Source organism: Hyperolius riggenbachi, chromosome 9, assembly GCF_040937935.1.
Source record: "Hyperolius riggenbachi isolate aHypRig1 chromosome 9, aHypRig1.pri, whole genome shotgun sequence".
NCBI classification, from domain to species: domain Eukaryota; kingdom Metazoa; phylum Chordata; class Amphibia; order Anura; family Hyperoliidae; genus Hyperolius; species Hyperolius riggenbachi.
In genome coordinates, this window is record NC_090654.1 from 62642953 (window position 1) to 62670030 (window position 27078).

Sequence of the window (27078 nt, forward strand, 5' to 3'; positions counted from 1 at the left end):
TAGGATTGTATTCTTTATAAGAAAATGCCCTTTGGAAAAATACTACAGGCAGCAGCTCTCCAACAATGTGGCACCAATGATAGAAAACCAAATGCCTGGCCACAGACTGTAGTGCGCCAGCAGCTCTGATAAATACTGATTAGAGGATCCCATTCAGACATTTCCACAGTTCCATCCGGTAATAAATGCTGTAATAAAACCAGTAAATCTCATTTCATATGTGCAGCTGTGGGAACCGATGCATTTCGTATGTGCAGCTGAGGGAACCAATGCATCTGGGCCAATATCTTGACGTCATAATCTCCAGTAATCTCTGTCAGGATCAAGGCACCTGTGAGAACCCTACTAGCTACTGGCAGCAAGGCCTGCAGATGGGGCTCAGTCTCACCAGGGCCTCCACCTAATCGAGGAGACCATCTTGTAAAACATAATATATTGTCTCAATAAGCAGTTCTGGAAAGTTTGGTGATGCCTCTACATTATAATTCGAGGTTCAGGCACTGAATCTGCAATGCACTTGTGGGGTAATACGTTGGCACCATTAAGGTAAAGTTCATCGTTAACAATGACATCCTCGCCAAGTACCGTAACATTTTCCATGCGCACCTGAAATGAGACAAAACAGCGAGGTCAGAATGTGCTACATATAGAAAATATGCAGTGACAGGATCCTATAGAGCAGGGGTCCTCTTTTATATTCCCGGTCAGTCCCTCTCCTCCATGCTCCATCTTTCACAGCAGCGCATCCTGCGACTGCTGTGTAAAGTTAGGAAGCAGGAGAGTAGCTTCATGTAGTGGCAATGTATATCGCCGTTACCAGGGGAACCGCTGTCCTGTTTCCTGACTCTACACAGCAGCCGCAGGACGTGCTGCTGTGAAATATGGAGCATGGAGGAGAGGGACCAACCGGGAGTATAAAAGCGGAAGCTGCCACCAGCTCATAAGGTAACACAGCGAAAGTGCGGGAGCGGGCACGAATGGCAACAATACTACCTTTACTAGGGCAACTATACCTAGATACACTATACAGGGGGCAACTATACCTTGCTACCTACCTACCCCCCTAGGGGGTCAGAGGCTGGACCGGAGGAAAAGAGCCTATTGACTGAGGGTTGGGGGACCCCTGCTATAGAGCCTTTCCATTGTGTTCTCATGGTGTCCTGGTTCCAGCACTGTCCCCGGTTTCAATTTGCCAACTCTGGGAGCCCTCAGGTCCCCGAGTGCTTCCAAAGACATGCAGCTCCATATTGCACATACGTGAGCGCACGCTCAGGAATACACTGTACAGAGCCACAAGTGGTTAGTATTTACTATATCAGAAATTGTCATACTCGGCACAAAAGTATTGTATAGTACTGCATCTTAATTCAGTCACCAAGTGGAAGTCATTTCTTTTCAATGCTTTGGCAAGTGAGTACAGATAGTGTCTAAACTAGATCAAAATGTACAGTGCTTAATATGCAGGGATTTGCATGCAATATTCATGCAACAGCTTGCACAGGATGTATAGCTCTCACCAGTTAATACAAACACAGTACTTATAGTTTAAAAGGCTACAATTCTCACAGTATAAAAGTCCCAAAACTTGGCACAGCCTATCAGATTTCTTTGCTTGATAACCCGCTTACATTATTAATGTCAGGAACCCCAAAGCTCACAAACTTGGTCATTGAGTGACTGTTTGTCAGGCTTACAAAAAGTGGGTGGAGCCAAACAAACATTTTCACAGGGAAAATGTAAACTGCAGCCATTCTTACACTATTCATGGCAGGGTTCTCAAACTTCCCATACTTGGTCACTGGAGGACTGGGATCAATATTCAGGAAAGTGGGTGGAGCCTTAAACTGCCAATCAAAATTCACCTATTGATTTTCAAGGAAAATATTTAAATGGTTGACATTCTTACACTGTTAATGGCAGAGGCCTCAAACCTGATAGTCAGTCATTGGGTGACTGGGATTCACAATCAGAAAAAGGGTTGGAGCCACAAACAGACAAATTTGCTTTGTTTCAAATTTGAACATTTAAATTAACGCCAAGGACCCTAAAGCTCATAAACTTGGTCATTGAGTGTGTCAAGGTTCAAAGAAAAAAAAAAAAAAAAAAAAAAAAAAAAAAAGAGGGCGGAGCCAACAACCAAAAACATACCCGGGCAACACCAGCTAGTATACTTTAAATGAAAGGTCCCGTCCAAGCCCATTATGTTTACTACAGTATATCCAAATGTGTACTATACAAGTTTACTAATGAGATTATATCACTTTGTCGCCATGCTGTGGACCTTTCAAACACACTACTGTCAAAGCTGATTGGCTCACATCCAAGATGCATACAATTTACATTACAATTGCATGCAAGCAAGAATTAATAGCATCTCATTCCCAAACATCTCTACTAAATCACCATAGCCTGCTAGAAACGATCATCATTGACCGCCATAATCTGCTGCAGGCCACTCACCACCCTGTTACTATGGTTACTATGTAATCCTAGTGGGTTTGAGCCGTCAAACATTCTGATATCACAGAGAACGAAGGAAAGAAATATGGCAGCCTCCATATATCTCTCACTTTGGGTTCACTTTAAGCTCTGTACGCTAGATAAAATGTGGCCGAGGAGACTGAAACTCCTCCCCTCCCTCCCTCCCCCGCCACTCATCCAGCTTTAGTGAATTCATGTGATGAGCAATTGAAAGTGTTTTTATTTCCTAATCTAGCCTCCCCATCTCCTATTAAAGAAAACCTGTAACAAAGAAAACCTCCCCTGGGGGGTACTCACCTTGGGTGGGGGAAGCCTCCGGATCCTATTGAGGCTTCCCCGTCCTCCTCGGTCCCACGGCGGCGGTGTGAAAATCCTCCAGGAACGCAGGCGATGAAAATATTTACCTCCCCGGCTCCAGCGCAGTATCGGCTCTCCGCACGGAGATAGGCGAAAATAGCAGACCTCCGTCGGGCTGCTCTTCTGCACAGGCGCAAGTCACCTGCGCAGTAGAGCGGACCCGACGGAGATCGGCTATTTTCGCTTATCTCAGTGCGGAAAGCCGCAACAGTGCCCCCGCTGGAGCCCGGAGAGGTAAATAAATCAGTGCTTGTCAGGCTTATCGAGGGAGGATTCCGGGACTCTTCGGGGGAGCCACCGCTGGATTACCTGCAGCTACAGGAGTGAGGGAAGCCTCATTGGGACCCCAAGGCTTCCCCCTCCCGAGGTGAGTACCCCCTTCCCCCGGGGAACTTTTTTTGTTGTGTTACAGAGTCTCTTTAACCACATAACGACCGCCTAACGGCGGCTGGTCGTTTGTGGGTTTCCATCTTTCGAGCGGCCATTCCATGTCAGTTCACAGAGGGAGTCTCTGAACAGCCTGCAAGCCTTTCGATCACGGCTCGCAGGCGAAATGTAAACACGCGGGGAAAAAATCCCCAGTGTTTACATCCTACACAGCAGCGCCGTAAAGCAGATCGGCGATCCCCGGCCTCTGATTGGCCGGGGATCGCCACCGTCTGATAGGCTAAAGCCTATCAGGCAGTACAGGACGAAAATTCACGTGGTTAAAGACAAACCATCATTAACCCTCTGCACTCGTGACACATTGAGCTGGTACACTAACAGCATTGAAAAACAGTCTCTCTAATATAGCTGCGCTCAATAGGTATAAAATACATATTAAGTCCTTAGTAGCTGCAAGTAGTGTCCTCTTGTCAAAGGTGAAAACTGCATTCAAATATATCCTGCTGCACTTCAATGCAATCACATGTAGAAAAAGACCTCGATTTTGCTTCTCATTAGCATCCAGTAAAGCATGTGTAAGGGAAGCAAAAACATAGGGTGCATCGTACGCACAACATTCACCCTTAGTGTTCACACACTTCAAGGAATAGATGCCACCCCCTGTGTAGCAAGATGAGAGCCAATCACCCCCCCCCCCCCTAGAATGCCTGATTAGCCACACGATGCTTGTTCAAATGCATTCATAGGCAGCCATTGCCTCCAAGTAAAACCTATGATCAGACAAATGCTTCCCATAGTGTAAAACAATTTACTATAAGATCATACACCCTGCTACAAAGCTACGCAGAAGATATATCCTTGAGGTGTGTAAGGTGTGTGTGAGGGGGGGGTGGGGGGGGTGGAAGGGGTTTGGCAGCTCCACAGATTATGAATCGGTTTCATAGTGAAATTGTTTCAAAATCTGTTTGCAGTGTAGGCAGCCAATAAATCCCTCTTTGATCAGATTCGATCACACAGGGATCTATCTGCTGTTCGATCTGGTGGCAATCAACCAGTGTATGGCAGCCTTAAGGGTGAACTTTGTGCGTACGATACACCCTATGTTTTTGCATTTTGTTTATGCTTCCCTACATATACTTCACAGGATGCTAATGAGAAGCAAAATCAAGATCCCTTTCTATATGTGATTGCATTAACCACTTGATGACCCAGCCTTTACCCCCCCCCCCCCCCCTTAAGGACCAGCGCCGTTTTAGCTGATCTGTGCTGGGTGGGCTGTGCAGCCCCTAGCACAGATCAAACACCAGGCAGAGCGACCAGATTGCCCCCTTTTTTCCCCACTAGGGGGATGATGTGCTGGGGGGGGGGGGGGGGGGGTCTGATCGCTCCTGCCTGCCTGGGTGTTGCAGGGGGGGCACCTCAAAGCCTCCCTCCGCAGCGAAATTCCCCCCCTCCCTCCCTCCGAGATCCGAGGCTGCACAGGAACGGATCTGTCCTGTGCAGCCTCTATCAGGCTCCTGCCTGTCATGTGACAGCGATCCCCGGCCGCTGATTGGCCGGGGATCGCTGATCTGGTACAACGCTGCTACTGTTAGCAGCGTTGTACAAATGTAAACAAAGGCGGATTAGTTCCGCTTGTGTTTACATTTAGCCTGCGAGCCGCGATCGGCGGCCCGCAGGCTATTCACGGAGCCCCCCGCCGTGAAATGACAGGAAGCAGCCGCTCGCGCGCATGGCTGCTTCCTGATTACTTAGCCTGCAGCCGGCGACGCAGAACTGCGTCGCTGGTCCTGCAGCTGCCACTTTGCCGACGCGCGTTATGAGTGCGCGGTCGGCAAGTGGTTAAAGCGCAGCAGGATATATTTAAATACACTAACAGCATAAAAAAACAACAAGGCTGCAAAATGATGTAGTTGAAAAAAGGGATGTAGGCTTCCAAAATAGATTGTTGTAAATTCAAGTATAGCACTCTATACATCAGCCAGACATAGGTCACAAAACTATACAGTACAAAACTCCTAATGCATCAAATACAGTCCACTTTCAAGTCCATCAATAAAGATCTCCATCCCAATAGTACATATTCCGCTCACCAAAAATGTTGGCTGACTGGTTATAATCAGCATAAACGGCATGTAGTAAGTAGTGGCTGGTGATCCTTTCAGTGCTTTTCCGTGTATACCTCAGGGAAAAAATGCTCAAAGCGGGTACACAATAGTGTATTACCATTTATTAAAACAGCTTAAAAACAAGTAGTGCACTCACATTTCCCCATAAAAGTATGCGCATATCATAACATAACTCATCCGATAACATAACATGATGAGTCACATGACGAAACCGGTTGGGCGTGGCCTCGGATTGCTGTGTGGAGACGCGAGCGAGACTATGAGGAGGACGTCCGGATGAGTTATGTTATGATATGCGCATACTTTTATGGGGAAATGTGAGTGCACTACTTGTTTTTAAGCGGTTTTAATAAATGGTAATACACTATTGTGTACCCGCTTTGAGTTTTTAAAGAGAACCCGAGGTGGGTTTGAAGAATATTATCTGCATACAGAGGCTGGATCTGCCTATACAGCCCAGCCTCTGTTGCTATCCCAAACCCCTCTAAGGTCCCCCTGCACTCTGCAATCCCTCATAAATCACAGCCACGCTGCTGACAAACAGCTTGTCAGAGCTGGCTGTGTTTATCTCTATAGTGTCAGTCTGCTGCTCTCCCCGCCTCCTGCAGAACTCCAGTCCCCGCCTGCATCCTTTCCCTCCCTGCTGATTGGAGGGAAGGGACGGGGGCAGGGACCGGAGCTATGCAGGAGGCGGGGGAGTAGCTGAGACTGACACTACAGATGTAAACACAGCCTCACAGCACGGCTGTGATTTATGAGGGATTGCAGAGTGCAGGGGGACCTTAGTGGGGTTTGGGATAGCAACAGAGGCTGGGCTGTATAGGCAGATCCAGCCTCTGTATGCAGATAACATTCTTTAAACACACCTCGGGTTCTCTTTAAGGAGAGAGGATCTGTTGGGACAGAGGAGGCTTACCAGAAAGCGCTGTGAGCTGGTCTGTTACACGGTCAGCCATTGGATCCGGTGAGCCTTCATTCTATCAGATGTACACACTGGGTGTGTGGTGTATGTTAGTTTGGCACCGGTGACTAGCAGTGTTGGTGGAGGGATACTTGTTCATCCTTTAACCACTTGAGGACCCACCCTTTACCCCCCCTTAAGGACCAGCGCTAGTTTGATTGATCTGTGCTGGGTGGGCTCTGCAGCCCCCAGCACAGATCAGGGTGCAGGCAGGGAGATCAGATTGCCCCCCTTTTTTCCCCCCTATGGGGATGATGTGCTGGGGGGGTCTGATCTCTGCTGCCTGCGAGTGGCTGGCGGGGGGGGCACCTCAAAGCCCCCCTCCGCGGCGAAATGCTCCCCCTCCCTCTCCTACCTGGCCCCCTTTGGTAAGCCGGGCTGCACAGGACGCTATCCGTCCTGTGCAGCCAGTGACAGGCTGTCTCCTGTCACATGGCGGCGATCCCCGGCCGCTGATTGGCCGGGGATCGCCGATCTGCCTTACGGCGCTGCTGCGCAGCAGCGCCGTACAAATGTAAACAAAGCGGATTATTTCCGCTTGTGTTTACATCTAGCCTGCGAGCCGCCATCGGCGGCCCGCAGGCTATTCACGGAGCCCCCCGCCGTGATTTGACAGGAAGCAGCCGCTCGTACGAGCGGCTGCTTCCTGATTAATTAGGCTGCAGCTGGCGACGCAGTACTGCGTCGCTGGTCCTGCAGCTGCCACTTTGCCGACGCACGTTATGAGTGTGCGGTCGGCAAGTGGTTAAACAGTATCACGCTATGTCAGCATTTTTTCCCTGAGGTATACACGGAAAAGCACTGAAAGGATCACCAGCCACTACTTACTACATGCCGTTTATGCTGATTATAACCAGTCAGCCAACATTTTTGGTGAGCGGAATATGTACTATTGGGATGGAGATCTTTATTGATGGACTTGAAAGTGGACTGTATTTGATGCATTAGGAGTTTTGTACTGTATAGTTTTGTGACCTATGTCTGGCTGATGTATAGAGCGCTATACTTGAATTTACAACGTGTTTAGGGTGTGAATACTCACCCATTTGTACAGCGATCCACTCAGTCAGTGCGAAGCAATTGGGTGCTTGACATCTAAGGATATTTACCGTACATTGTATCATATTAGATCTGCTAGAGCTTGAGAAGAGGAGCGCATATACCACCTTTTTCTACTTCCAAAATAGATTGCATGCAACAGCATTGTGTAGTAGACCCTTTCACCAGCAATGTGGTTTCCCCTTATGGAAAGGGTCCCCTACTCTAACTATACCAGCCAGCACGAAAACACATCATGCTCATATCCTGGGATTTCCGCTGAGGAGCTGTTAGGTACAATCATTCTAGGGAACACATGCATGCATATAAAGCAGTCAGATATCCCTGGAGCAACAAACTGCACAACTTCAATAAAATAAGGAGTGTAAATATTTTAAATACACTATGTACTGAAATCAAAAGGAAGCAGCCATCCTCACCCACTGTCCCACCGCAGAGCTCCAGCCCACAATGGAAGACTCCAGCCACGAGTGTGATCGGATCCGAGAACCCTTCATAATAGTGCAGCGTTTTATCCGTACACCGTCCTCCACCGTTACGCCAGGACCAATCGTCACGTTAGGCCCGATGCAGCAATTGTCTCCAATCGTAGCCGTGGGATCCTGCAGAGATTAGTGTGAAGAAAGCTGCATTATACAGGAGAACATAAAGAGGATGCCAGAGGCTCTGTAACCCCAACAGACATGACTGGAGGTAAACTGTAATGTGGAGGATCTATGAAGGAAGGAGAATTATTACTGTTATAACCATTTCTAGCCACATCACTTAAAGTCCTTCAACAAGATGAGATTATAATAATAAATAAAGTCAGATTTCAGTTACCATTTTGTCCACAAGATGGCAGCATAAGACATTTGAAGAGCTAATAATTACATTTTAACTACTTATATTGCCAAAAGTATTGGGACACCTGCTTTTTCACACCCACACCCTTCAAAAGGCATTACATTCTTCCTCCACAGGTTTATTCCATGGTTGGTCCACCCTTTGCAGCTATAAGAGCTTTAACTCTGCTTCAGAAGCTAGAGTGTGTCTATGAGAATTTTTTTTTTTACTATTCTTCCACTTATGAGGTCAGGCAATGATGTTGGATGAGAAGGCCTGGCACCCAATCTCCACTCACATTCATCACAAAGGTGTTCTGTCAGTCTGAGGTCAGGGCTCTGTGCAGGCCAGTCAAGTTCCTCCACACCAAACTCTCTTGGCCATGTCTTTATAGACCTTGATCCATGCACTGGTGCGCAGTCATGATGGAACAGAGCCATCCTTAAAGGACAACAGAAGAGATAGGTATATGGAGACTGCCATATCTATTTCGTTTTCAGCAATACCAGTTGCCTGGCAACCCTGCTGATCATCTGCCTCTAATACTTCTAGCCATAGACCTTGAACAAGCATGCAGCAGATCAGGCGTTTTTGACATTTTTGTCAAATCTGACAAAGATTAGTTATAGTTATTTTGGTTGAAAAAAGACATACGTCCATCGAGTTCAACCAGTATAAAGTACAACACCAGCCTGCTCCCTCACATATCCCTGTTGATCCAGAGGAAGGCGAAAAAACCCTTACAAGGCATGGTCCAATTAGCCCCTAAAGGGAAAAATTCCTTCCCGACTCCAGATGGCAATCAGATAAAATCCCTGGAACATCATCATTAGGCATTACCTAGTAATTGTAGCCATGGATGTCTTTCAACGCAAGGAAAGCATCTAAGCTCCCTTTAAATGCAGGTATAGAGTTTGCCATAACGACTTCCTGTGGCAATGCATTCCACATCTTAATCACTCTGACTGTAAAGAACCCTTTCCTAAATAAATGGCTAAAACGTTTTTCCTCCATGCGCAGATCATGTCCTCTAGTCCTTTGAGATGGCCTAGGGACAAAAAGCTCATCCGCCAAGCTATTATATTGCCCTCTGATGTATTTATACATGTTAACCTCCCTGGCGGTTTATTTATTTTGCCAGGGATGCTGCAATGTGGTTTTTTTTTAATAAAAAAAAAAAAATATTTCATGCAGCCAACTGAAAGTTGGCTGCATGAAAGCCCACTAGAGGGCGCTCCTGATCCGTACTTTCGATCGCCTCCGGCAATCGAAAGTAACAAGATAGGCCGCAATGAGCGGCCTATCTTGTTTCGCTTTCCTCGTCGCCATGGCGACGAGCGGAGTGACGTCATGGACGTCAGTCGACGTCCTGACGTCAGAGCCGCCCGATCCAGCCCCTAGCGCTGGCCGGAACGGTTTGTTCCGGCTGCACTGGGCTCGGGCGGCTGGGGGGACCCTCTTTCGCCGCTGCACGCGGCGGATCGCCGCGGAGCGGCGGCGATCGGGCAGCACACGCAGCTGGCAAAGTGCCAGCTGCGTGTGCTGCTTTTTTCAGAACTGAAATCGGCCCAGCAGGGCCTGAGCGGCGACCTCCGGCGGCATACCCCGAGCTCAGCTCGGGATTACCGCCAAGGAGGTTAATTAGATCCCCTCTAAGGCGTCTTTTCTCTAGACTAAATAAACCCAGTTTATCTAACCTTTCTTGATAAGTGAGACCTTCCATCCCACGTATCAATTTTGTTGCTCGTCTCTGCACCTGCTCTAAAACTGCAATATCTTTGTAATGAGGTGCCCAGAACTGAATTCTATATTCCAGATGTGGCCTTACTAGAGAGTTTTAAACAGGGGCAATATGCTAGCATCGAGTTTTTATTTCCCTTTTAATGCATCCCAAAATTTTGTTAGCTTTAGCTGCAGCTGCTTGGCATTGAGTACGATTATTTAACTTGTTGTCAATGAGTACTACTAAGTCCTTCTCCAAGTTTGATGTCCCCAACTGTATCCCATTTATTTTGTATGGTGCTAGTCCATTAGTACGTCCAAAATGCATGACTTTACATTTGTCAACGTTGAATTTCATCTGCCATGTATGTGCCCATATAGCCATCCTATCCAGATCCTGTTGCAATATGACACTATCTTCCTGAGAGTTGATGATTCTGTACAATTTTGTATCATCTGCAAACATAGCAACATTGCTCACTACTGCATCTACTAGGTCATTAATAAATAAATTGAAGAGCACTGGACCCAAAACAGACCCCTGTGGGACCCCACTGCCAACCGTCTCCCATTTTGAGTACGATCCATTGACCACAACTCTTTGTTTTCTGTCCATTAGCCAGTTCCCTATCCATGAACACAGACTCTTCCCCAGTCCTTGCATCCTCAACTTTACACCAGACTTTTGTGGGGAACAGTGTCGAAGGCCTTTGCAAAGTCCAAGTATATCACATCTACAGCATTCCCAATATCCATATTAGCATTCACTACCTCATAAAAGCTGAGCATGTTAGTCAAACAGGACCTGTCTTTAGTAAACCCATGTTGATGCTGAGAAATAAGATTATTTTCTACTATGAAGTCATGTATAGTATCTCTTAGTAACCCCTCAAATAGTTTGCATACAACTGATGTTAAGCTTACAGGTCTATAATTTCCTGGATCTGATTTTTTGCCCTTCTTAAATAATGGGAAAACGTGGGCTGTATGCCAATCCACTGGGACTCTGCCAGTTGCAAGAGAGTCACAAAAGATAAGATAAAGGGGTTTAGCTATAACTGAACTTAATTCCCTTAGGACCCAAGGATGCATGCCATCCGGGCCAGGTGCCTTGTCTATTTTTAATTTATTTAGTCTTGCCTTCACTTCTTCCTGCGTTAAGTATTTAATATTACAGTTAGAAGATTGAGACTCTTCCGCCTCTGTAGTTTGCAACAGTGCTGTTTCTTTTGTGAAGACAGAAGCAAAGAAAGCATTTAATAACTCTGCCTTACCTTGGTCATCCACCATTGAGTTCCCCCCCCTCATCCTTTAGGAGTCCTATACAGTCAACCTTTCTTTTTTTAGAGTTAATGTACTTGTAAAACTTTTTTTGGGTTAGATTTGATATCCTTAGCGATTTGTTTTTCAGCTTCAATCTTTGCCTGCCTAATTTCTTTTTTACAATTTTTATTGCACTCCTGTAAGTAAGCGTGGAAGAGCCGCCGCCATTAGCCAGCGGTCGGCGGCTCTTCCCGCGTGCAGTGGCCGCTCGCACGGGGAGGCAGCCGCCTCTTCCCAGCGTGAGGCGGCTGTCCCCGGGGAGAGGCAGGCAGAACGCGGAAAAGCCGCCGCGTTGGACGCAGCGGCTGGTGCAGGTGTCCCCGCTGCGGAGACACCGCAGAACGGGGCTACTGCAGCTGGGACTCATAGTCCCTCAGGCTTTAGAGTGACGCGCGCGCGCGCACTCAGGAAGTAGATATGCCTGAATTGGTGAGTCAGCTGACCAGGCTGGTCAGCTGACTCTGGCTCCACTCCCCATTGGTCCAGTGCTGGGGGTGGAGCTAGAGAGCAGTATGGGTATATATACTGCTGGCTGTTCATTTCTTGGGTGTCTGGCGTTGCGATCACTTACGTGGGAGCACCCAGATCCGTAGTCAGATCCTTAAGTGTGCCGGGACCGGCTGGAGCCGTAATCCTACACTTAGCTAGATATTGATAGCTAAAGTACTAGTTTGATTGTGATTATCTGTTATGACAATTTGCCTGCTCGACTACTCTCTTGAACTCTGATCTTGTACTTCGATATTTCTGATTCTCTGTTGCCGTACCCCGGCTCGTTCCTAGACTCTGTTTCTGCCTCCTGATTTTGTACCCCGATATTTCTGATACCCCGTTGCCGAACCCTGCCTGTACTTTGACTCCGCCTCCGCCTCTTGCTCTTGTACTTTATCTGTCTGTGTGTGTATGACCTGGCTTGTCCGACCTCGAGAACCGACCTCACTGTTGGAGGAGGTTCTTCGTTCTGTTAGTGACCCTTCCGCCTGAGGGTTACTTTCAGAAGATACTTCCTGCTAGCAGTCTGACTCCTCCCATCTTGGAGAGCTCAGGGTTGCGGAAGTAATCTGTACAGTACGTCTTACTGTACTGAGGCCTAGTCCTCTTAGAGTTACTGTTACACCAAAACACTACACTCTACTCAGGTGAACAGAGGTTAGCTAGTATATTGGATTATCGGTGATACTGCAGATCACATATAATCTGGTATACGTCTGTATTCCCCGTGACGCTGCAGGTCACCGGTAATCAGACCTCTCTGTGCTTCACCGATCGTTACAGAACGCCAGACCAAGAAACACTCATGGAACGCACTGATCCTCTGACCATGCTTGCCACTTCGGTGGATAGCATTCATCAATCACTAAGCCAGCACAAAGCCTTAATTGATGCCTTATCAGGCTCTGTGAGAACCCTCCAGACATCAGTTGATTCAGTGCGATCCCCTCCTAGTGATGACATACGTATGCCTGTACCTGACAAATTTTCCGGCCACAAGTCTGACTTCCGGAATTTCAGGAGTAGAGTATTATCGTATTTTGAGTTAAGACCCCGATCCTCGGGGACTGAGACCCAACGGGTCATTTTTATTAAGACCTTGCTGACTGGCGACTCCCAGTCCTGGGCATATAACCTACCCTCTACTGATATAGCTCTGACCTCGGTAGAGGAATTCTTTAAGGCCATGGCCGTAATTTACGACGACCCTGACCTTGCTGCGTCCTCTGAGCGGAAGCTCAAACTTTTGCGGCAAGGCAGAGGTTCGGTTGAGGACTATGCGGCAGAGTTCCGTAGGTGGTCAGTTACGGCTAGATTTGACAACTTTGCTTTAATGGATTACTTCTTGTCTGGGTTGTCGGAGGAGGTCTCCGACTTAATGTTAACAGTACCCGAGCCCAAGACAGTTGATGAGGCCATATCATCGGCCATCCGAGTGGATCGCAGGTTGCGCCATCAGAGGCAGGCTAGGGGCAGTCACCGTGTCAGGGTGACATCGTATGTGACACCGTCCGCTACACCCCTAGTAACACCTTCTCCGCCTGTCTCTCCCTCCCCAGCCGTGCCGCCGCCCGAACCAATGCAGATTGGTCGGTCGAGACTGACCCAGGTGGAACGAAGGCGGAGAATGACAGAACAGCTGTGCCTGTACTGTGCAGCAGCAGGGCATAGGGTGCGAAACTGTCCTAACAGGTCGGGAAACGAGTTTGCCTAGGAATAGTGGGGGGTGACACCCTAGGCACACAAACTGCACCCCTTAAGGAAAAGAAGTTACTGCTCCCTTGTACGGTTACATGGGAGAATAAGTCTATGGCCACTGAGGCATTTATTGATTCGGGCTCAGCGGCCAATTTTATGAATTTTGAGTTTGCGCAGGAGTTGGGTATCCCCCTTGCTCCTGTGAGACCCCCCATTCAGGTCACGGCAGTGGACGATTCTTCTCTGCAATGGAATCGTGCACTGTCTCAGACTCCGGAGGTGAAGGTCACTATAGGGGTACTTCATGGGGAACAATTATCATTTTTTGTATTGCACATGTCAACCTCCACTATCATCCTAGGCATGCCCTGGTTACAACTCCACTCACCTCAAATAGACTGGGCCACAGGTCAGTTAACCACTTGGTCACCTCGTTGTTTTCAGCAGTGTTTGGGGAAGTTGACCCTGGGGCAAACCAGAATTCAGGTGGAAGGGGTACCCGACCAATACTCCGAGTATTCCGACGTGTTCTGTCCCAAGGCAGCAGACAAGTTGCCCCCACATCGCCCTTTCGATTGTCCCATTGACCTTCGTTCAGGATGTGTACCTCCCCGGGGTCATTTGTACAACCTGTCGGGACCCGAAAAAGTAGCCATGCAGGATTATATACGTGAAAATTTGGCCAAAGGTTTCATTCGGCCGTCTCGGTCACCTGCTGGAGCTGGTTTCTTTTTTGTTAAAAAGAAAGACGGAGGCCTGCGACCCTGCATTGATTATCGCGGCCTTAACAAGATTACAGTCAAAAATCGCTATCCCCTGCCACTGATAGACGATTTGTTCACACAGATTACAGATGCTAAAATCTTCTCTAAACTAGATTTGCGGGGCGCGTATAACTTGATACGCATAAGAAAGGGCGATGAGTGGAAGACGGCCTTTAATACACCAGACGGGCATTACGAGTACCTGGTGATGCCCTTCGGGCTCTGTAATGCCCCGGCCATCTTCCAGGAACTCATTAACGAGGTTTTCAGAGAGGTGTTGGGGAAATTTGTTTTAGTCTATCTTGATGATATTCTTATCTTCTCCAACAACCTCTCTGAACATAGAGACCATGTGAGGTTTGTTTTGAATCTGTTAAGGCAGAACTCTTTATATGCAAAACTTGAAAAATGTATCTTTGAGGTAACGTCTGTCGCCTTCTTGGGGTATATAATTTCCACCACAGGCCTGTCGATGGATCCTGCCAAGGTCTCGGCTGTGCTGGAGTGGCCACAGCCGGTGGGGTTGAAATCTCTTCAGCGCTTTCTTGGCTTTGCCAATTACTATAGACGGTTTATAAAGGGGTACTCCACAGTCATTTCTCCCCTTACAAGTCTCACCAAGAAAGGGGCAGATACAACTCACTGGTCTCCTGAGGCTTTACATGCTTTTTCCACTCTGAAGGGCCTATTCTGTTCAGCACCCATCCTCAGACATGTGGATACGTCTTTCCCGTTCATTGTGGAGGTGGATGCTTCGGAGGTAGGAGTGGGGGCTGTGCTGTCTCAGCGATCAGGCTTGCAGGGTAGAATGCACCCATGCGCTTACTTCTCTCGCAGGTTTTCCCCTGCAGAGAGGAATTATGATATTGGCAATAGGGAGCTCCTGGCCATCAAATTAGCTTTCGAGGAATGGCGACATTGGTTAGAAGGAGCTGAGCATACCATCACGGTTTACACCGATCATAAGAACTTAGAATACATCGAGGGGGCTAAGAGGTTGAGCCCTCGTCAGGCTCGATGGTCGCTATTCTTCTCCAGGTTCACTTTCATCATTACATACACCCCGGGGAGCAAGAATGTTAAGGCAGATGCCTTGTCCAGATGCTTTGAGTCAGAGACAGCACAGCCCTCCGTTCCTGAGACCATTATTCCTCAGAGATTGATACTGGCAGCCACTGGAACTTGGGAGGATTGGAGGGAGACGCTGATTCCCTTTCAGCAGGACATCCCGGAAGGGAAGCCCGCAGGGGTTCTGTTCGTTCCTCTGCCGTTTCGCCTTCAGGTTCTGGAGATGTTCCACGCACATAAGAATGCGGGGCATCCGGGGGCATCCAGAACACAGGATTTAGTAGCCAGATGCGCCTGGTGGCCTTCCCTGGCAGCGGATTGCAAGGAATATGTGAAGGAGTGTGTGACATGTGCCAAGAGTAAACCCTCCCGGCTGGCACCTGTCGGTACCTTGCAGTCATTACCCACCCCGACTGAACCGTGGACCCACCTGTCCATGGATTTTGTAGGCGAACTTCCCAGGTCTGAGGGAATGGCGGTCATTTGGGTCGTGGTCGACCGATTTAGCAAAATGGCCCATTTTGTACCTTTAAAAGGACTCCCCTCCGCTCAAGAACTGGCTGAGTTGTTCAATTGCACGGTATTCCCGAAAACATAGTCTCAGACAGGGGAGTCCAATTTGTCTCACGTTTTTGGAAAGCTTTTTGCCAGCTCATGGACATAAAACTGTCTTTCTCGTCTGGATATCACCCTCAGACCAACGGCCAGACTGAGAGAATAAATCAATCGTTAGAGCAGTTCTTAAGGTGTTATGTAGCTGAAGCACAGGACGATTGGGTCAGATTTCTGCCGTTTGCAGAATTCGCCCAAAATAATTTAAAAAACTCGTCCTCCGGTTTTTCGCCTTTTCAGGTAGTGACGGGAAGATCACCCAAATTTTCCCCATTGCCTATAGCCTCCACTCCATTCCCAGCCCTGGAGGTCTGGCAAAGGTCATTCAAGGACCTGTGGGGGACAGTAAGAAATAACCTGGAGAAGGCCTTTTTGAGTCAGAAGGGTCAAGCCGACAAGAGACGGTCGGTGGAGTGGAGATTCCAACCAGGAGACCCGGTTTGGGTGTCCACACGTCACTTGGCCCTAAAACAACCTTCTAATAAGCTTGGTCCCAGGTTTGTGGGTCCATTTCTGATAACCAAAAAGATCAACAATGTTACTTATACTGTCGAACTTCCCACTAGCATGCGGGGGGTAAGGTCTTTTCATGTTTCCCTTCTTAAGCCAGCGGTCCAGGTGGGTCCCACTCCTCCCCCTCCTGTGTTGGTAGATGCCCAACCTGAATACGAGGTGGAGAAGATAATTGATTCACGTACTGTACAGAACTCGGTACAGTATCTCGTGCATTGGAAAGGGTATGGCATTGAGGAGAGGCAATGGGTACCTGGGAACCGCATGCATGCGGACGAGTTAAGAAGGGAGTTTCATGCATTACATCCCGAGAAGCCTGGTAGGAGCTGTCCGGAGTCCACTCCTCGGGGGGGGGGGGGGGGGGGGGTACTGTAAGTAAGCGTGGAAGAGCCGCCGCCATTAGCCAGCGGTCGGCGGCTCTTCCCGCGTGCAGTGGCCGCTCGCACGGGGAGGCAGCCGCCTCTTCCCAGCGTGAGGCGGCTGTCCCCGGGGAGAGGCAGGCAGAACGCGGAAAAGCCGCCGCGTTGGACGCGGCGGCTGGTGCAGGTGTCCCCGCTGCGGAGACACCGCAGAACGGGGCTACTGCAGCTGGGACTCATGGTCCCTCAGGCTTTAGAGTGACGCGCGCGCGCACTCAGGAAGTAGATATGCCTGAATTGGTGAGTCAGCTGACCAGGCTGGTCAGCTGACTCTGGCTCCACTCCCCATTGGTCCAGTGCTGGGGGTGGAGCTGGAGAGCAGTATGGGTATATATACTGCTGGCTGTTCATTTCTTGGGTGTCTGGCGTTGCGATCACTTACGTGGGAGCACCCAGATCCGTAGTCAGATCCTTAAGTGTGCCGGGACCGGCTGGAGCCGTAATCCTACACTTAGCTAGATATTGATAGCTAAAGTACTAGTTTGATTGTGATTATCTGTTATGACAATTTGCCTGCTCGACTACTCTCTTGAACTCTGATCTTGTACTTCGATATTTCTGATTCTCTGTTGCCGTACCCCGGCTCGTTCCTAGACTCTGTTTCTGCCTCCTGATTTTGTACCCCGATATTTCTGATACCCCGTTGCCGAACCCTGCCTGTACTTTGACTCCGCCTCCGCCTCTTGCTCTTGTACTTTATCTGTCTGTGTGTGTATGACCTGGCTTGTCCGACCTCGAGAACCGACCTCACTGTTGGAGGAGGTTCTTCGTTCTGTTAGTGACCCTTCCGCCTGAGGGTTACTTTCAGAAGATACTTCCTGCTAGCAGTCTGACTCCTCCCATCTTGGAGAGCTCAGGGTTGCGGAAGTAATCTGTACAGTACGTCTTACTGTACTGAGGCCTAGTCCTCTTAGAGTTACTGTTACACCAAAACACTACACTCTACTCAGGTGAACAGAGGTTAGCTAGTATATTGGATTATCGGTGATACTGCAGATCACATATAATCTGGTATACGTCTGTATTCCCCGTGACGCTGCAGGTCACCGGTAATCAGACCTCTCTGTGCTTCACCGATCGTTACAACTCCTTATAATTGCTTAGTGCAGCCTCGGTCCCCTCCTGTTTTAAGACCTTATAGGCATTCTTTTTCCTCTTCATTTTATCTTTAACCTTTCTATTCATCCATAGAGGCCTTTTTTATTCCTAGACATTTTGTTTCCATATGGGATATACATACTACAATATTGATTGAGTATAAGTTTAAAAGCTTGCCATTTCCCTTCAGTGTCTTCCCCTTGTAGTACATTGTCCCAGTTCACCAAACTTAGTGCCTGCCTAATTTGATTGAACTTTGCTTTTCTAAAATTCTTGCATGCTTGTTTCTGGTGTTATTCAGACATCACTGCAACCAAATAGATCAACAGTGCTGTCGGGCAACTGGGAATGTTTAAAAGGAAATAAATATGTCAGCCTCCATATACTTCTCTCTCCAAATTCCCTAAAATGTTGGGAATATGAAATTGTTCAAAATATTTTAGTTCCACTGAAAGGAACTCTGTATGTTTTAGGATACCAAGGGCCCAAGCCCAGCCTCTGAATAAGTCCCAACACTATAATTGCAGCCTCCAAAAAGTAGGTTGTGGTATCCTTTAACCACTTAAGGACCGAGGTGATAGAGATCTACGCCCTGTTTTGATGGGCTCCTGGCTGGCAGGGCGTAGATCTCTATCACCGGCGCCGCCGCTCCCCGCCGCGATCGCGCGCACCGAACCGGCTGCACTTAGCTGTCTTATGACAGCTAAGGCTTCCGGGTATCGGCAGGAGCCGTCACTGATTGGCTCCCTGCCGTGTGATCGCTGTGAGCCAATCACAGCGATCACCCTCCGAAAGGCAACATAGTTGCCGTTCCGCCTTCCTCTCCGCCTCCCTCTCCCTGTCACTGTGGATCTTGTGTGACAGGGAGAGACGCACAGCCTGCAGCCGTGACAGGCTGTGCGATTTTAGTGTAAAAAAAATCCAGATCTCCCCCCCATGTATCCCTTGATCCCCTCCCAACCACCTATATATAGATATATATAGATCTATATATAGATCTATATATATATATATATATATATAGATAGATATATATATATATATATATAGATATATATATATATATATATATATAGATATATATATATATATATATATAGATATATATATATATATATATAGATATATATATATATATATATAGATATAGATATATATATATATAGATATATATATATATATATATAGATATATATATATATATATATATATATATAGATATAGATATATATATATATATATATAGATATAGAGATATATATATATATAGATATATATAGATATATATAGATATATATATATATATATATATATATATATATATATATATATATATATATATATATATATATATCTATATCTATATATATATATAGATATATATATCTATATATATATAGATATATATATCTATATCTATATATATATCTATATCTATATATATATATATATATAGATCTATATCTATATATATATATATATATATATATATAGATCTATATCTATATATATATATATATATATATATAGATCTATATCTATATATATATATATATATATATATAGAGATCTATATATATATATATATATATATATATATATAGAGATCTATATATATATATATATATATATATAGATCTATATATATATATATATATATATATATATATATATATATATATATATATATATATATATATATATATATATATATATATATATATATATATATATATATATATATATTTTACTGGATTGTGATTTTAACCACTTGCCGACCGCCCCTACCTAGGGGCGGCGGCAAAGTGGAGCCCGCAACGACCGCAATACGCCGATCGGCGGCGGCTCGTTGCGGACTAGCTGGCCGGGGATTGCACGCTGGATGTGCCCACCCGCGACGTCAACCCTCCAGCCAATTAGCAGCGGCGGCGGGTTGTTAACCCCCGATCTGCCGCAAGTAAAGCGGATAATACGCTTTGTAATGTATACAAAGCGTACTATACAGGCTGCCTCCTGCCCTGGTGGTCCCAGTGATTGAGGGACCACCAGGGCAGGTTGCAGCCCTCCTAGTAAGTACCCAAGCACACTGATCCTGCCCCCTGATCACCCACTGCACCCATCAGACCCCCCCGGCCCACCCCTCAGACACCTGTTTGCACCCAATCACCCCCCTAATCACCCATTAATCACTCCCTGTCACTATCTCAACACTATTTTTTAGATTAGGTCCTAAACTGCCCCCTGGGGGCTCCTGAACACCCCCCCCCCCCCACACCCTCAGATCCTCCCTAGACCCTCCCCCCTGTGTACTGTATACATCTATTCTTCCCTATAATCACCCACTGATCACCTGTCAATCACCCATCAATCACCCCCTGTCACCACCTGTCACTGCCACCCATCAGATCAGACCCTAACCTGCCTTTTGTGGGCACCTGATCACCCACCCACACCCTCAGATTGCGTGCAGACCCACCCTCAAATCACCTCCGAAAGTGCATCGTTTACATCTGTTCTCCCCTCTAATCATCCACTGATCACCCATCAATCACCCCGTCACCAACTGTCTTTGCTACCCATCAGATCAGACATTAATCTGCCCCTTGCGGGCACCCAATCACCCGCCCACACCCTCAATTAGCCCCCCAGACCCTCTCTGATCAACTCGCCAGTGCATTGCTTGCATATATTCTCCTCTGTAATCACCTACTGATCACCTATCAACCACCCCGTCACCCCCTGTCACTGCTACCCATCAGATCAGGCCCTAATATGCCCCCTGCGGGCTTCTGATCACCCGGCCAAACCCTCACCCGCCCCACCGCAGTGACAGAAATTTTTTTTCTGATCACTGCTGGTACGACTTAATTGCCATGTCCAGGTCACGATTTGAGAACATTCCTGCACTTCAGTGCCAATACAACCTGTCATCTAAGGAGCCACCCTGCTTATGACCGGTTCCACAAAATTCGGCCCCTCATAGACCACCTGTCATCAAAATTTGCAGATGCTTATACCCCTGAACAGTCATTTTGAGGCATTAGGTTTCCAGACTACTCCTCGTGGTTTTGGGCCCCTAAAATGCCAGGGCAGTATAGGAACCCCACAAGTGACCCCATTTTAGAAAGAAGACACCCCAAGGTATTCCGTTAGGTGTATGACGAGTTCATAGAAGATTTTATTTTTTGTCAAAAGTTAGCGGAAATTGATTTGTATTGTTTTTTTTCACAAAGTGTCATTTTCCATTAACTTGTGACAAAAAATAAAATCTTCTATGAACTCACCATACACCTAACGGAATACATTGGGGTGTCTTCTTTCTAAAATGGGGTCACTTGTGGGGTTTCTATACTGCCCTGGCATTTTAGGGGCCCTAAACCGTAAGGAGTAGTCTAGAAACCAAATGCCTCAAAATGACCTGTGAATAGGACGTTGGGCCCCTTAGCGCACCTAGGCTGCAAAAAAGTGTCACACATGTGATATCGCCGTACTCAGGAGAAGTAGTATAATGTGTTTTGGGGTGTATTTTTACACATACCCATGCTGGGTGGGAGAAATATCTCTGTAAAGGGACAATTGTGTGTAAAAAAAATCAAAACATTTTAATTTACAGAGATATTTCTCCCACCCAGCATGGGTATGTGTAAAAATACACCCCAAAACACATTATACTACTTCTCCTGAGTACGGCGATACCACATGTGTGACACTTTTTTGCAACCTAGGTGCGCTAAGAGGCCCAACGTCCTATGAGTACCTTTAGAATTTCACAGGTCATTTTGAGGCATTTGGTTTCTAGACTACTCCTCACGGTTTAGGGCCCCTAAAATGCCAGGGCATTATAGGAACCCCACAAGTGACCCCATTTTAGAAAGAAGACACCCCAAGGTATTCAATTAGGTGTATGGGGAATTCATAGAAGATTTTATTTTTTGTCACAAGTTAGTGGAAAATGACACTTTGTGAAAAAAACAATAAAAATCAATTTCCGCTAACTTGTGAAAAAAAAATGAAATCTTCTATGAACTCCCCATACTACTAACGGAATACCTTGGGGTGTCTTCTTTCTAAAATGGGGTCACTTGTAGGGTTCCTATACTGTCCTGGCATTTTAGGGGCCCTAAACCGTGAGGAGTAGTCTAGAAAATAAATGCCTTAAAATGACCTGTGAAAATCCTAAAGGTACTCATAGGACTTTGGGCCCCTTAGCGCAGTTAGGGTGCAAAAAAGTGTCACACATGTGGTATCGCCGTACTCAGGAGAAGTAGTATAATGTGTTTTGGGGTGTATTTTTACACATACCCATGCTGGGTGGGAGAAATATCTCTGTAAATGGACAATTGTGTGTAAAAAAAAATCAAAAGAAATCTCATTTACAAAGATATTTCTCCCACCCATCATGGGTATGTGTAAAAATACACCCCAAAACACATTATACTATTTCTCCTGAGTAAGGCGATACCACATGTGTGACATTTCTTTTGCAGCCTAGGTGCGCTAAGGGGCCCAAAGTCCTATGAGCACCTTTAGGCTTTACAGGGGTGCTTACAATTTAGCACCCCCCAAAATGCCAGGACAGTAAACACACCCCACAAATGACCCCATTTTGGAAACTAGACACTTCAAGGTATTCAGAGAGGGGCATGGTGAGTCCGTGGCAGATTTCATTTTTTTTGTCACCAGTTAGCAGAAATGGAAACTTTTTTTAATTTATTTTTTTTGTCACAAAGTGTCATTTTCCGCTAACTTGTGACAAAAGATAAAATCTTCTATGAACTCACCATGCCTCTTAGTGAATACTTTGGGGTGTCTTCTTTCCAAAATGGGGTCATTTGGGGGGTGTTTATACTATCCTGGAATTCTAGCACCTCATGAAACCTGACAGGTGCTCAGAAATGAGAGAGATGCTTCAAAATGGGAAAATTCAATTTTTGCACCATAGTTTGTAAACGCTATAACTTTTACCCAAACCAATAAATATACACTGAATGGGTTTTTTTTAATCAAAAACATGTTTGTCCACATTTTTCGCGCTGCATGTATACAGAAATTTTACTTTATTTGAAAAATGTCAGCACAGAAAGTTAAAAAAATCATTTTTTTGCCAAAATTCATGTCTTTTTTGATGAATATAATAAAAAGTAAAAATCGCTGCAGCAATCAAATAGCACCAAAAGAAAGCTGTATTAGTGACAAGAAAAGGAGGTAAAATTCATTTAGATGGTAGCTTGTATGACTGAGCAATAAACCATTAAAGCTGCAGTGGTCTGAATGGAAAAAAGGCTCTGGTCCTTAAGGGGTGAAAAGACTGCGGTCCTTAAGTGGTTAATGTGATCAACAAACATCCTATCTCGGTATCACGCTGGAATTCACTGAGCTCCTGAGAATGACCCATTCTTTCACAAATGTTTGTAGAAGTAGTGAGCAATGACAAGTGCTGGATTTTATACACCTGTTGCTGAAGATGTGACTAGAACACAATGATTTGTAGCGGCACCAACATACTTTTGGCAATAGTGTATGTTGTTTGGCAACAAACACTGCCTACTGAACATATATAGCTGACCCTCCACTTCTTACACAGTGCCTTACCACTAAGACGTTCCCCAGGAATCCGGACCCGGCGTGGAGCCTGTCAGGCTGCTTGTGGCGCACAGATTGCAGGTACATGCACATGCCAGTCAGGAAGTCTTTGGGCTGCCCAATGTCCATCCAGAATCCTGCAAGGCGGTTAGAGAAATACACATCAGCCACAGAAATACCAGAAGAACTATTTGTCAGGAAGCCACGACAACCAATCAGCTACCAGATCGAATCTGATCAGAGGGGGCTCCATTACCTGCCCACACACTACACACAGATTTAAGAAATAAAATCTATTGGAAATCATATATACTCGTGCCACTGCCTTCCAGGTACTGTGTACCCCTTCCCCAGGATCACCTATACGCTGGCACTACTCCTTCAGTGTACCGAATCCTCTATCACCGCCATGGGCTACAAGGTGGCACGTGTGACCTTGTACATGCTATCAGGTCACGTGGTACAGTCGACTGGCCGTGATCTACAGCAGACTCGGGACACTGGAGGAAACGCGTTGTTTGACAGGTGAGCTTGGAGGGTACACAATACATTCCTGGGGGTACACATTACACATGGGAGGGGCTTTTGGATGTCCAGAAATCTAAGCCGCAACGGCTGCACACCCAAACAAGCCCTTTCAAGCAAAGTCTTGCCAGCATGACGGATCAATCGTTTTCAGACAGAACTATATCTGGAATCTATATCGCAGCATCAATCTCATGATGACAGAATCTGACAGATCTCAATTTGAGTAATGTGTGGGCACCTTTACATACTAGGAGAGGGGATAAGATCTCTTCCATGTCCAAAGCGGACCTGAACTCAGAACTTCTCTGCTCTAAAAGAAAAGCATAATAACCTAAAAGCGGTTTGTTACAGCTAATACACATCACACAGGCCATACATTCAAATCTACCACAACAATGGATAAAAGAAAGAAAAACAAAAAAACACCTATATGATTTTATGGAGCAGGTATTTCTACCACAATACACAGGGCTACAAAGACCAGCTGCCTCTTGCATTACTAACGTAACAGCACTGTGCAGGCAACTCCAGTCACACAACTGTCTAACCTTTTAGTAACCCTTGCTATTGTCTAATATAGCCTGGCTACAAACCTTTGCTATCCAGGCCTGGGTGTATCAGGTTGAGTGTGAAATCTGGCATGTCTGCAGTAAAGCTACTGCTCTGCCTGCTGCTCACCTTGTAGCTCCATAGCAAATAACTGCCCCTCCTGAGCCATTGCTGGGAAAATCTCCTTCTCAATGGATGTCGGACGTAACTGAAAGAGAGAGCGCAGAACGGTCAGAGATACTGCGTGTGATAACAGCTCAGCTGGAAGGCTGCCTAATGATCCCCAGAGAGTGTCACCTGACTACTGATTAGTGTAGTGTGAATCTGGGTATCCGGGTAATTCCATCCCAAGCACTTCAGCAGCTTCATGTCCAGAGAAAGTCACATAGCTGCGCTCCACATTGCACTGACAAAGAGGGAGCATCAGTCACATGACGCAAAGCTCCGCAACTCTCTGATCGGAACAGTGCTGAATGGCTTTGGACGGCATTATCAGTGTTTCATATAAGGAAAACACAGATTCAGACAACAACACTACTACCGTGTTCCCCCGAAAATAAGACACTGTCTTATATTAATTTTTGCTCCACAAGATGTGCTAGGGCTTATTTTCAGAGGAAGTCTTATTTTTTGGGGAAACACTGGTAGTTTTCCCATACAAAATGTATATACTGCATGCCTTGCTGAAACACAAGCAGCATGCACAGAGCTCGTGGTTTGCAGATATTGGCTCTCACAAGAAATTGATTCTGCTGATCATTTGGGTAAGAGTCTCCAGAGCTATGCCCCAGAGCTATGATAGGATAAGCTGTGTGTCCTGGGAAGAGGTGAAGTGCTGCTGATGCTTATCACGAATGATCAGGAGGGCTGGCTCCAACAAAAACACAAATTGCCTGACACATATACAGGACTGCAGAACTCACATTATACTGCTGCTCTCCTGTATCCAGGCTTTGTATTGAGCGTGACTTGCTGGTGTCATGTGGGCTGCTGCTAGGGCCTACATTCGGGGGGGGGGGGGGGGGGGGGGCTGGGGGGCGGATACTTAGATTTCAAGCATGCTAGGAATTATTCTCAGGGGATGTCTTTCTGAAACACTGAAACATGCTTGAAGAGAAAAAAAAAAAAAAAACGTAACCTTTTGAAAGCTTGCAAATAAATGTTGTACAGTTACTCATTAAAGATATCACCTAAACAACTTGTTCTGTCTTCAGATTCTCTCCATTACTAATACCGGACCACATGCAACTGGCTTCAGATACTATTGCAAGCTTCTACATTAGCCAGCAGAGGGTGCTGTCTACATACATTTAATATGAAGGACGGTGCACTGAGAATTAATTACGGTAGTTCCACTGAGACTGGCCATTTCCATCACACAAGAGATCATTACCTGGATACGATCCAGTATAGACGGGCAGAAGATATACAGTCCTGAGTTGATCTTGTTGGATACGAATACTTGTGGTTTCTCTACAAAGCGTTGGATTCGGCCTGACTCGGGGTCAAACACCACCACGCCGTACTTGGATGGCTCCTCCACCTTTGTCACCTGCATACAGAGTGTAAAATATTACATTGCATTCACATCCCCCATTTTATTTCTGTAGTACATGGATCTCAGTGGATAAGGCGATTCCAATGGATATTCCCGCAATGCCATGTATTACTGGTAAAGTGGACCTGAACTCTTGCACAGGACAGAAGGAAAACAGAGATAAATGCCCCCTGTATGTATTTAGAGAGTTTACCCTGTCTAATTCCCCCTCATCTGTGACTAATCACCAGTTTGATTTGATATCTCAGATGTGTCAGCTGGCTGCCTTGGCAGAGCAGCTAATTTGTAAATGCAGGATGTTAATATGTCTGCTTCCATGAAAGCAGGAAGTAGACACGCAGGATTTTTTTTGCAGGATTGGTATCAGCTGTAACAAATAAATGTTTAAAAGATTATGCTGTTGCTTATCTTTTAACCACTTGAGGACCCACCCTTTACCCCCCCTTAAGGACCAGCGCTGTTTGTTGGTATCTGTGCTGGGTGGGCTCTGCAGCCCCCAGCACAGATCAGGGTGCACACAGAGCGATCAGATCGCCCCCCTTTTTTCCCCCCTATGGGGATGATGTGCAGGGGGGGTCTGATCGCTCCTGCCTGCCTGGGTGTTGCGGGGGGGGGCACCTCAAAGCCCCCCTCCGCGGCGAAATTCCCCCCTCCCTCTCCTACCTGCTCATCCCCGGTGATCCGGGCTGCACAGGACGCTATCCGTCCTGTGCAGCCAGTGACAGGACGTCCCCTGTCACATGGCGGCGATCCCCGGCCGCTGATTGGCCGGGGATCGCCGATCTGCCTTACGGCGCTGCGCCGTACAATGTAAACAAAGCGGATTATTTCCGCTTGTGTTTACATTTAGCCTGCGAGCCGCCACCGGCGGCCCGCAGGCTATTCACGGTGCCCCCCGCCGTGAATTGACAGGAAGCAGCCGCTTGCGCGAGCGGCTGCTTCCTGATTAATC

At 46.6% G+C, this 27078-nt stretch overlaps 1 protein-coding gene across 1 annotated transcript in view; it reads right to left on the minus strand.

Moving 5' to 3' along the window:
• GMPPB (GDP-mannose pyrophosphorylase B) overlaps positions 1 to 27078 on the minus strand; it is a 42200-nt gene continuing 15122 nt past the window's right edge. Inside the window, exons 6-10 of the mRNA XM_068251552.1 lie at positions 25962 to 26120; positions 24698 to 24776; positions 23501 to 23628; positions 7794 to 7976; positions 1 to 606 (exon numbers count right to left, since the gene is read on the minus strand). Coding sequence (XP_068107653.1) covers positions 475 to 606; positions 7794 to 7976; positions 23501 to 23628; positions 24698 to 24776; positions 25962 to 26120 — 681 coding nt within the window. The 3' untranslated portion in view covers positions 1 to 474. The remainder of the gene's footprint in view (positions 607 to 7793; positions 7977 to 23500; positions 23629 to 24697; positions 24777 to 25961; positions 26121 to 27078) is intronic.